Source organism: Paramisgurnus dabryanus, chromosome 3 (assembly GCF_030506205.2).
Source record: "Paramisgurnus dabryanus chromosome 3, PD_genome_1.1, whole genome shotgun sequence".
In the NCBI taxonomy this organism is placed as follows: domain Eukaryota; kingdom Metazoa; phylum Chordata; class Actinopteri; order Cypriniformes; family Cobitidae; genus Paramisgurnus; species Paramisgurnus dabryanus.
In genome coordinates, this window is record NC_133339.1 from 15,005,034 (window position 1) to 15,018,267 (window position 13,234).

Below are 13,234 nucleotides of genomic sequence, written 5' to 3' on the forward strand. Positions count from 1 at the left end.
TGCTATATGGCACCCATATGGTTCTACACAGGTGCTTCACCGGTGCTATATGGCACTAAAAACGGTTCTTCTATGGTTACGATTCAAATCAACAGTTTTGGTGCTATATAGCACCGTTTGTTTTTTTATAGTGTAGTAAGTCATGGACTAAAGTAGGTCTAAGGTATAAATCTCTATGGCTGAAAATGAGTCCCACTCCGGCTCTATGGGAGAGTGGATGGTGTCACGTCACGGATTGTGTCTCACTGTCCACGTCATTTAGAAGAACTTATTATTATTTTTAAGTTTTTGTTGTGGTTTTAACATTAAACATCTTTATGACACCTGCATAGCTTGGTTTAGGCTCCTCACTGTAAATAACTATAGGTTATTCTGGTCATAATAAATAAGATATTAATAAATTAAACATAGATAAATACAAAATAAATAAATAATAGGAGATTAATAAAAATAAATAAAGCCACAATATGTCACATACATATAAAGATGTGTGTTTAGAAATATAAATTCTTCTGCTCTTGAAGGACGCATTGAAAATATGATCTCATAAGGGACAGTCCACTCAGTTTAAAATTTTTGTCCTCGTCACTAATATATATTTAGCGTAAATTAACGGAGAGTCACTGTGTTCAAGTGGATGTGAAGATCCCAAGCATGCTTGCAGAATTATTCACCTGCGGGACACTCTTAAAAAGTTTAAAAATAATCCAGGTATAGTGGCATCAATTTGCCCCGAAATATTCTGTTTGTTTTTTAGGCTACACGGCAAATTTAGCGGAGTTAAAATTATGTTAATGGAAATATAAAAAGTTAATTTAAAACTACATTGATTTAAAGCCTTTTCATTTTACTCTATAGAAAAAAGCAGTTGATCTCAAATCACACTTAAAAAAAATCAACTCCTACAGTGTTTCGTTAGTGATGTATCTTAACTACTCGGGTGTTTTTATTGCGCAACATCAAATAACAGGCTACCGAAAATGAACATTTTAGGCGCAGCATGCCAATATTTTTTTTTTTAGGTAATTTATTTGGGATCAAGTTAGTTTGGATTCTTTGGTTGTGGACCAACCCTGAAGTCCATATATACTGTAAATATAAATTGTAATATACACATTTATTTTTTGTAGAAAATGGGTCTAAACATCAAAATTGTTTAAAGTTTTAAATTGATGGACACTGGCGTGCTCACTGTTGTGTTTAGCCAAAAAAATTAAAAAGTTCTATTCAATTTAAATAATCGTAATCCTTATATTCTGTCTAAACTTGCTTCACTAATAATTTACACTGTAATAATGTTGCTATATTTTGACTTAAAAATGTGCTTTGTGTTAGTGTTTTCTGTTGACAGCAGGCACCAAACAGATTATAAGCATGCAAAAAATAATGTGGTCAAAATATCCTTTATTACTGGGTTCATGTGTAGTTAACAAGTAAAAAAACTCATTTCTGAATTTATCTTGTAATTAGAAAAAGTCATGAAATATTAAAAACTAAAAGACTTGAAGAGAGCCTGGACATGTGTAAAATTCTGTAGTTGTACCTTGTTTACACTCAAAGCACACAACATCTTAAACCAATTTGTACATTTCAAACAGACTTAAACACTTTAAAACAAACAGTACACAACTAAGATTCCACATTTGTATGAACACTCATGTCTCTTCAGATGTAATGAGGATTTAAACTTTTTTACTTCACTCATCACATTTAAATGACTTTTCTCCAGTGTGAGAGCGCTGATGAATTCTGAAAGTACATTTTGACGTCATGTTGACACGTGAACGGTTTCTCTGAGGTGTAAATTGTCATGTGTTTATCTTAAGTGTACTTTCATGTCTGAAACTCTTTTCACACTGACTGGACGGGAATGCATTTCTCTCCAGTGTGAACTCTCATGTGTCTTTTAAGTTGGCTTGTTCCTGAAAAACACTTTTCACACTGTTGACACATGAATGGTTTCTCTCCGGTATGAACTCGTATGTGTTCATTAAGGTTACCACCGGTGGTAAAACTCTTCTCGCAGTGATGGCACTTGAATGGTTTCTCTCCAGTGTGAATTCTTACGTGTCTCGTAAGATGACCCTTACACGAAAAACTCTTTTCACAATGATGACATGCAAATGATCTCTCTCCAGTGTGAATTCTCATGTGGCTCTCAACACCTGATTGATGTGTAAAAGTCTTTCCACACTGTTGACACATGAACGGTTTCTCTCCAGTGTGAATTCTCATGTGTGTATTAAGGTTACTATAACATCTGAAAAACTTTCCACAATGATGACATTCAAGAGGTTTTTCTCCGGTGTGAACTCTCATGTGTCTGTTAAGTTGTTTTGCATCTGGAAATCTCTTTTCACAATGCTGGCATGGAAAAGGTTTCTCTCCAGTGTGAATCTTCATGTGTTCCTTCAGATAACTTCCAGAGCGAAAACTCTTTTCACACTGACTGCATTTGTAAGGTTTCTCTCCGGTGTGAACTCTCATGTGGCCATCAAAACCGGATTGTTGAGTGAAACTTTTACCACACTGTTGACACGAGTAAGGTTTCTCTCCAGTGTGAATCCTCATGTGTGGTTTAAGGGCGTTTTTATGGGTAAAACTCTTGTCACACTGACTGCATTTGTAAGGTTTCTCTCCGGTGTGAATCCTCATGTGGCTCTCAACACCTGATTTTTGAGTAAAACTCATCCCACACTGTTTACACATAAATGGTTTCTCTCCAGTGTGAACTCTCATGTGGATTGTAAACTTAGATTTTTTAGTGAAACTCTTCCCACAGTGTTGACATGTGAATGGTTTCTTTGCATTTTGAGCCCTCTTGTGATCCACAGGGTGTCCATCTTTACTAAAACTCTTTTCACATTTTTTGTCTTCTGTTCTCAGAGTTTCTTTCTGTGAAACATTACATTTTGTTTTTACATTCTGACGTTTCCCATCCGCTTCATTCACTTCACCTTGACTCTCCTTATTCACTTCCATCATATCTAAAATAAACACAGTGAGCTGTTAGAAATGGCAAATCAGGAGTGATGAAACGGCAACATGTCATTTATCTGTTCTGTTGTTCTTTATTTGAGCTTTTCTGTAGTAAAGCAGTGCACCAAGGTCAGAGTTTAATTTCCAGGTAACACGGTAATGAAGCAAAACAATTGCGAGACACAATGATGCACTAGAGAAAAAATATATACAGCGCACAATGAGTCGTGCTGCAAGAAAGTGTATAATTTTTTTCAACCAATCTGTTGTATTATTTCTACATCACACTGCGTTAAAACACCCCATCCAATTGGATTTAAGCTTTAAAACACGTGTCTGGACCCGCTGTTGTCAGATAGAACACAGTGGAGCTCAAAAACAGAAAACTGACTGCAGTAAACAGAAGATTTCATCTCTTTAGTATTTGTGTACATGTATAATGCATTTACCATTTATACATTTAAAAATAAGTGATTGTTTATGTTAACCCTCTAACTCCAAACATTAAACTTGGCATGATACTGTCACAAATGTAAATGTATATGATTAGATTTATAAACATAACAGCTCTTTTTTAGGGGTGTAACGCAGAGATGATTCTAGGGTTAGAGCTTTAGGGGTGCTGAGCACCCAATGAGCTCCTTTTCCACCACCCACCCTTTTTCACACCAAAAACATATTGGCCCTCATTTATCATTCTTGCATAGAAACGGCGTATATGTTGGCGTAAGATTATGCTTACACTCCTCTCACCGCCTGATTTATGAAGCTGTGCATAACTTTGATATTCAGGTGTAAGCAATACCTGCCCTTCATAAATGCCGCGGCTGAAAACGATCGTCATTAGAATAACAAGCCCATATAAATTCAAGTCTCCACCTCCCCCACGCCCTCATTTTACGACAATGACACATGGAAGACGGCAAAGAAGACAAACCGGGGAAGTGAAAAGAAACAAAATTGTTTTATTTGCGAGTTTAAAGAGCGGGATTAAAGACACATTAATAATTGCATGACATTTTGTAATATTTGTATTATTATTTTTATTATTAATGACGCTTAATTGATATTAGGAGAATAATTATTATTATTATTATTTACTGTTGCATACATCTAAATTATATGTCTACTTAATGGTTCGGTTAAGTTTTTTTTAAATAATATTTTAAAATTATGTAGTAACTTTTGTAGTGTGTTTTTCTGTATTTACATACAGTTGTTTGTTAGCTAAGATCCAGTTTGATACGGAGCTCCGCTCCGGATATAGTTCAAATTAACAATTTGTTTCCACGACATCCACATGTTTTACTAAGCTAATTCATAATTTGATGTAATAATAATTGTAATAGTAATTACAAAATATTATATTAATTAATTTCAAGGAACAAACTGTTGAATATTGGGAACGAATTTTATATTTATGACATCAAATGCCGCAGTAGACGCACAAGCTGTGCATGAAACAGAATCTATTTCAGACATGCATTTTTAATGGGACACACAATTAATCGTTACAACATTACTCTTTTTAAGTACATAAATGTGGATGATATCTGTTTGTAACTTGCTATTATCACTTCAAAGTACCAGGATGACTTCAGCCATGAAAGTCAGGTCATGCTTAGTTAAAATATAAAAAGCTCTTCATTCAAAGGACTGGACAGATGGTGCATTGGATTGTTTGTTATATATTTAAATATAGTTCAGCTGAATCTAATAAAGATTATGTTACATGTGTTTTCCCCTCATGTTTCTCAATGCCAATGTTTTTATGATTATTCCTCAACTCTCAAAGATGAAGATTGAAAAATAGACACCAACCTATTTGTTCCTCAGTATCTTCATCCTGTATTCTGCATGGTTGTGGATCTGTCATCTTCTCAAGCTCCTCTTTCACCAGCATCAACATTATGTCATGAAGATTTCAGTTGTCACACATGGAGTGATTTATCTGTGTGTTTGTCTCCAGCATTTATTGGTGGATTGTTGTAGGAGGAGCTTCACTGAAGGTCTCAATCACTTTATGGGTGTAAACTAGAGATGAAAGAAGAGACATTAAAACATTTAATGTCAAAACATTCTAAAACATGAAAGCCTCATTAAGTTATGTGTACTTACTCTTTCTATTTAATTCAAATAATCATGGAAAGTTTTAGATATTAAACTCATGTTTGTAAGTTTCCAAAAAGTTAAATGTAAAGTTACACATTGTCTTAACTTCTTACGAGTTGAAACAAAGCATATCTTCAAGTATATTAAACTCACATTTTGAAGGCAGCAGATGAACTTTTGTTTCTACGTTTAACACGCTTGAAATGTTTTACAGTGTACTAGAGGAATCTGTTTCAGGATTAAATCAAATCGGTTCCGTTCTTTGGTTTGTGTTAGATTAATATTCACCTGCTTATTTCTGTAACTGTATGTTATTCATGTTTAGGGTCCTGTCTGTTTGATCACAATGTGGTTATAAACTTAACAAAATGATGACTGGTTTTATTAAAGAAATTTTTTCAAAACCACTACAGAAAATCACCAATTTAGTGAATAAAATATGATAAAATATAAAATAAATAAGGCCTAGCATGTGAAAATTATTAGAAATACAACAACAATAATGAAAATATATGGAACAATTTTATATCTAACAAATCTAAAGTTGAAATGTTTTTCTGGTCAGTTTTTAGGAAAAGTCATAACCTGCAAAACTTGAGATGTAACACATAGCTGAATTTTGTGTATATAAATGACATTTTCAAGCCTCAAAACACAAACATTTGCTTGGTGAGTTAATTTACATGAGAGCTTAAGAAATCACTGTATAAATTGGGTGTAAATGTAAACTATCAGTCTAGAATAATGAGGTTTATCAACAGGAAGGAGCGTCAGTTTGTGTTGTAAAACAAAAGATCCCCAGTGTAAATGACACGCATGTCAACAGCTCTATTAACACTGATGTGTTGAAACAAAAATATTTCATTACAGCTCTGTTAACAGCTCTATTAAGTAGGGTGATTTTTCAATGTTTTCAACCAAGCAACAAAAAGCAGCTTTAACTACTTAAAATGCGTTTTTAAAAACAATATTTAAATCAACTGAGCACTTTGTGTAATATCCTGGGTCTGTGCATGATGTACGCATTAATACAGTTATTTAAAGATCACGTTTATTATGAGTCATAGATATGCGTCATTCTAGAGAAAAGGTGGAATTCGGGTGATGGAAATTTTGCTTAAATGAACTTCTTTCAACATACCCAAAACTTCTTTAATAGCATTAATTAACTTCAAATCTATGAATCCGCAAAACGGGGAGCTTAATCTATTTTTAAATTTTTAATACATTTTAATAAAGAATCCACGAGTAATTTTTTTGTCATTGGTGTTATCTGTGATTTAAACTACATTAATGTTGATACTAAATATTTTTTCTCTCATTACAGCTTGTTTATTTAGTTAAAGGTTAAGTAGAGGAATGATAACAGCAAGAAAAATAATTGATTATTAATATTTGTTTAATTAAATTCTTCATCTTTACCCAGCATTGTATGAAATAATTTGATTCTCAGTTTTTTCTTTAAAACCAACAAAAACAAAAATATTCAACCAAAAAGGTTTTGATGCAAAGACTGAAATATCAACAATGTCTTACATCCCATATCAACAACAAAATATTCATTTTTCAAAATACTCATTAGAGAAGTAACACTAATGACGGTAACACCAATGATGGTAACACCAATTACAATTTACATAAAAAAACGAATATTTTAACAAAATTGCTGCCATTAGCCATTTGCTATTTCATCAGAGATGTAACAATCACATACCTATTCAATATAATGTATTTTTATGTAAAGCTCTTAACACTCCCAGCTATAAAAAAAAGAGTAACACTAATGACATCCAAAAAATCTTATCTCAAAATTCTTAGATATATCATGATATTTTAGACAATTATGGTAAGACATCTCACAAACCTTTTGCCTTCCTCCACTGCACTTCCTTCACTGACCTTTTGACCCAGGAAAAACTTCAAAGAGCTGATGCATTTTTTCAAAATAAAAGTATTTTGGGTAGGGTAACACCAATGACATAAATTTGGGGGACAAATATTTATTTGATATTATTCATATTAAAAGTATATTTTTACCATTTCAGTGTTGTAGTTAATTCATACAGGGTTAAAGTTAACAGTAAATTAGATTTGTTTTATAAAAAACATGGTTTTAAATAATAAGTAAACAGTTCAACTTCCATGTATGATCAAAGGGACAGGGCAATTTTCAGGACCAGACATTTAAAAAAAAGAGTTTAAAAAAGAAAATTAAATAAATAAACTCTCTCATCATTTTAAGGACAGTATATATTTATGAAATATATATCATTATGGGATTATTGGGTCAAATTAAATGATTAAGCCGTCTGCAAAAGCAAGGGAAAAGCATTTCCACCTTTTTTGCATACCTGTCAAGTATCCCGTTTTGGCCGGGAAAGTCCCGTATTTTACCCTTCTTTCCCGCCGTCCTCCCGTATTAGTATTTTCCCGTAAATCTCCCGTATTTTAACCTGCGTTATTACAAAAATAATAATGCCCGGGCGGAGTAATAAAAAAACATTCCCAATCCCAGATCGCTAAAGATCCACTAATTCCGCTAATCCACTTCGTGTTTTCCCACCCGCTCCGCAGCATCTCTGTGTGCACTCTCTGCCTGGAGAGCGAAGACGACAGTTTCTGTCTGAAGTTTGTTGCATTAACAGGTAGATTTATTTCATAATATATCAGTTGTTAAACCGCAGAATTACTAATTTGGAAGTTTGTTTATGTATTTCTTTGGTTAATGATTTGCTGTCGGTGTTCTAAAAGTGCTAACAAGTTAGCAAGCAAACAGCAACAAAATATCCAGATTATTATCGTTACAATGCATTAAATGTTCCCGGTCAGATCTAAATTAACATAAACACTACATTTGCTGTTGTTGGCACACTTTGTAGACAAAAAATACCAAAAACACCAATGGCTTCACAAAATAAAGACAGAGAACGGAAAGAGAGGCTGCTAAAGGCAGTTCAACATTGCAAACATGGATTCAAAGCTCCATCAAGCCAGCAGGTAAATCATATTGAATATCTATTGTCACACTTTAATTCTTGTTATTATATTTTCCCATTATAATCACTTGTAATCACTTGTCTAAATTGATGCTAGTAATATAGTAACACATCATTTATTTATAATACTTTATTAAAACCATACTAATAGTACCACCCCCTGTAGTGCCCTTTTTGGTTTGGGCCACTGCCCCATCTAAGCATTTTCATTTTCTAAATGACTGTTCTCATTACAAAGAAACGTGAATGGTTTATAAATAATTTTGGCATTAAGGTATAATGCAAAAGAAGTTAAAATAAGGCTTTTCAAACTAATGCCAGTGGGTTTTGTACAGATGCAAATTTGTGTGTATAGTATGTACAGTATGAGTGTGACTTAAGAAATGTAGTTTTCACAGAGCTGTGTGTTTCACTAGTTTTCTTGCTAATGAATTAGTTTGTTTAGTTAATTTTAACACAATTATCAGCACTAAGGTTTAAAAAATATTATCCGGCCCTCACCAGTCTTAAAATGTAAGGAATACTGGAGCTTGTTTGGGTTGGTGGTGGGACTGTTCGCGGTGGGCGCCGGAAAATTTCCCTTATTTTCAAATCCAAAACTTGACAGGTATGTTTTTGTAGAATGCCCCATTTAGATTTGGTGTATATATGAGTGGAAGTTAATAGAGATAGCTTAGGGTAATAGGGGGTTAATGGAATTTATATATATAGTACAGGATTTAAAATTGTTTAAGGGCAGTTTGATTCGGCAGGGTTCCGTGTATGGGCTGCAGGTGCTGGAGACGCAGGGTCAGCTTATACCGGAATTCTGTTTATTTATTACATAAAAATGGATAATATGTAATAGTAGGTGGCGGTATGTGCTCAGTTCACCAGTCCGCCAGAAAACGAAAGAGGAAGAAGAACACCAGAAGAAGAAGAAGCACTGCTTTGAAAGCGACCAGTTATCCTTGCTTTCTTAAAGGAACAGTATGTAAGAAATTTATATCAATTAATCATAAAATGGCCCTGATATGTCACTAGACATTAAGAAATCATTTTCATTTCAAATACTTATATCACTCACAACAGTGATCCGGCCAGGATATTGTCATTTAAAAAGTGGAGTTGCAGCCCTCAACTGATGTTTATGTTGTCATGTTGTGTATTGGCCACCAGTTGTATGATTGCAGTACCAGTTTTAGCCACAAGTTTTGTGATTGCAATACCAGTTTTGGCCACAATCCTACATACTGTTCCTTTAATTCTACTTTTGTGCAATACCTCTCAGATGGTTAAGCGGTGTGTTCATGTGCGTCATTAGAGTGAGTACAGTTAGATTTGTAAATAACTATATGTTATTCTGGTCATAATAAATTAGATATTAATAAATTAAACATAGATAAATACAAAAGAAATAAATAATAGGAGATTAATAAAAATAAATAAAGCCACAATATGTCACATACATATAGGGGCGGTTTCCCGGACAGGGATTAGACTAGTCATAGACTTAAACACTTTTAAGAGCTCTCCAAACAGAAAACAACTTGCACTGACATATCTTAAAATACATCAGTGCCCTTTGTTTTACCTCAAAATGCACACATGTAATGTTTTTAGTAAGGCATATTTGTTAAAACTAGTTATATTTCCTAATTAAACTAAGGCCTAGTCCTGGATTAAGCTAATCCTGGTCCGGGAAACTGCCCCATAAAGATGTGTGTTTAGAAATATAAATTCTTCTGCTCTTGAAGAACGCATTGAAAATATGATCTCATAAGGGACAGTCCACTCAGTTTAAAATTTTTGTCCTCGTCACTAATATATATTTAGCGTAAATTAACGGAGAGTCTCTGTGTTCAAGTGGATGTGAAGATCCCAAGCATGCTTGCAGAATTATTCACCTGCGGGACACTCTTAAAAAGTTTAAAAATAATCCAGGTATAGTGGCATCAATTTGCCCCGAAATATTCTGTTTGTTATTTAGGCTACACGGCAAATGTAGCGGAGTTAAAATTATGTTAATGGAAATATAAAAAGTTAATTTAAAACTACATTGATTTAAAGCCTTTTCATTTTACTCTATAGAAAAAAAGAGTTGATCTCAAATCACACTTTAAAAAAAATCAACTCCTACAGTGTTTTGTTAGTGATGTATCTTAACTACTCGGGTGTTTTTATTGCGCAACAACATCAAATAACAGGCTACCGAAAATGAACATTTTAGGTGCAGCATGCCAATATTTTTTTTTAGGTAATTTATTTGGAATCAAGTTAGTTTGGATTCTTTGGTTGTGGACCAACCCTGAAGTCCATATATACTGTAAATATAAATTGTAATATACACATTTATTTTTTGTAGAAAATGGGTCTAAACATTAAAGTTGTTTAAAGTTTTAAATTGATGGACACTGGCGTGCTCACTGTTGTGTTTAGAAAACAAATTAAAAAGTTATATTGGGAAGTGCAAATTATTCTGTCTAGACTTGCTTCACTAATAATACACTGTTTGACTTATATAGTTTGACTTATATGTTAGTGTTTTCTGTTGACAGCAGGCACCACACAGATAATAAGAATGCAAAAAATATTGTGGTCAAAATATTCTTTATTACTGGGTTCATCACATGTGTAGTTAACAAGTAAAAAAACTCATTTCTGAATTTATCTTGCAATTAGAAAAAGTCATGAAATATAAAAAAATAAAAGACTTGAAGAGAGTCTGGACATGTGGGTAAAATTCTGTAGTTGTACCTTGTTAACACTCAAAGCACACAACATCTTAAACCAATTTGTACATTTCAAACAGACATAAACACTTTAAAACAAACAGTACACAACTAATATTTCATATTTGCATGAACACTCATATGTCTCTTCAGATGTGATGAGGGCTTAAACTTTTTACTTCACTCATCACATTTAAATGACTTTTCTCCAGTGTGAGAGTGCTGATGAATTCTGAAACTACATTTTGACGTCATGTTGACACGTGAACGGTTTCTCTGAGGTGTAAATTGTGAGGTGTTTATCTTAAGTGTACTTTCCTCTCTGAAACTCTTTTCACACTGACTGCACGGGAATGCGTTTCTCTCCAGTGTGAACTCTCATGTGTCTTTTAAGTTGGCTTGTTCCTGAAAAACACTTTTCACACTGTTGACACATGAATGGTTTCTCTCCGGTATGAACTCTTATGTGTTCATTAAGGTTACCACCGGTGGTAAAACTCTTCTCGCAGTGATGGCACTTGTACGGTTTCTCTCCAGTGTGAATTCTCACGTGTCTCTTAAGCTGATCATTAAGCTTAAAACTCTTTTCACAATGATGACATGCAAATGATCTCTCTCCAGTGTGAATTTTCATGTGGCTGTCAAAACCTGATTGTTGGGCAAAACTCTTTCCACACTGTTGACACATGAACGGTTTCTCTCCAGTGTGAATTCTCATGTGTGAAATAAGGTTACTATAACATCTGAAAAACTTTCCACATTGATGACATTCAAGAGGTTTTTCTCCGGTGTGAACTCTCATGTGTATCTTAAGTTGTATTGCATTTGGAAAACTCTTTTCACAATGCTGGCATGGAAAAGGTTTCTCTCCAGTGTGAATCTTCATGTGTTCCTTAAGGTTACTTCCACAGCGAAAACTCTTTTCACACTGACTGCATTTGTAAGGTTTCTCTCCGGTGTGAACTCTCATGTGGCCATCAAAACTTGATTGATGAGTGAAACTTTTACCACACTGTTGACACGAGTAAGGTTTCTCTCCAGTGTGAATCCTCATGTGTGGTTTAAGGGTGTTTTTATGGGTAAAACTCTTGTCACAAAGACTGCATTTGTAAGGTTTCTCTCCGGTGTGAATCCTCATGTGGCTCTTAACACTTGATTGATGTGTAAAACTCATCCCACACTGTTTACACGTAAATGGTTTCTCTCCAGTGTGAACTCTCATGTGGATTGTAAACATTGATTTTTTGGTGAAACTCTTCCCACAGTGTTGACATGTGAATGGTTTCTTTGCATTTTGAGTCCTCTTGTGATCCACAGGGCGTCCATCTTTACTAAAACTCTTTTCACATTTTTTGTCTTCTGTTCTCAGAGTTTCTTTCTGTGAAGCATTACATTTTGTTTTTACATTCTGATGTTTCTCATCTACTTCACCTTGACTCTCCTTATTCACTTCCATCATATCTAAAATAAACACAGTGAGCTGTTACTAATGGCAAATCAGGAGTGATGAAACAGCAACATGTCATTTATCTGTTCTGTTGTTCTTTATTTGAGCTTTTCTGTAGTAAAGCAGTGCACCAAGGTCAGAGTTTTATTTCCAGGTAACACGGTAATGAAGCAACACAATTGCGAGACACAATGATGCACTAGAGAAAAAATATATTTCTATAAAGCCATTCATACAGCGCACAATGAGTCGTGCTGCAAGAAAGTGTATAATTTTTTTTCAACCAATGTGTTGTATTATTTCTACTTCACACTGCGTTAAAACACCCCATCCAATTGGATTTAAGCTTTAAAACACGTGTCTGGACCCGCTGTTGTCAGATAGAACACAGTGGAGCTCAAAAACAGAAAACTGACTGCAGTAAACAGAAGATTTCATCTCTTCAGTATTTGGGTACATAATGCATTTACCATTTATAAATGTAAAAATAAGTGATTGTTTATGTTAAGCCTCTAACTCCAAACATTAAACTTGGCATGATACTGTCACAAATGTAAATGTATATGATTAGATTTATAAACATAACAGCTCTTTTTTAGGGGTGTAACGCAGAGACGATTCTAGGGTTAGAGCTTTAGGGGTGCTGAGCACCCAATGAGCTCCGCTTCCACCACCCACCCTTTTTCACACAAAAAACACATTATGTCTATTGTAAAATAACTTTATGATTTTAACGTTGGTTCAACTAACTCAAAAAATTTTTTGGAGACCTTTCATGCATGAAAGGGGTCAGGGGTGAAAAAGGTGAGAAGGATATTACTTCTCTAGGGTGGTCTGGGGGCATCCCAGCAAACACAGAACGTTCCCCTAACGTTAGTTTTTGGTTATATTTTGGTTATTTTTTTGGGAACCAAAAAACCAATAACGTTGCAGGGTGGTTATTTTTAAATAACCTAAAAATAACTTATACAGAACGTTATTTTTTGGTT

General features: G+C 34.2%; 1 protein-coding gene across 1 annotated transcript in view; it reads right to left on the reverse strand.

The window, feature by feature from the left end:
• Positions 1 to 1,421: 1,421 nt before the first annotated feature.
• Positions 1,422 to 13,234, reverse strand: part of LOC141281917 (uncharacterized) — a 67,124-nt gene continuing 55,311 nt past the window's right edge. Inside the window, exons 2-3 of the mRNA XM_073813832.1 lie at positions 11,148 to 12,259; positions 1,422 to 2,802 (exon numbers count right to left, since the gene is read on the reverse strand). Of these exons, the coding sequence (XP_073669933.1) occupies positions 1,852 to 2,802; positions 11,148 to 12,259 (2,063 nt within the window). The 3' untranslated portion in view covers positions 1,422 to 1,851. The remainder of the gene's footprint in view (positions 2,803 to 11,147; positions 12,260 to 13,234) is intronic.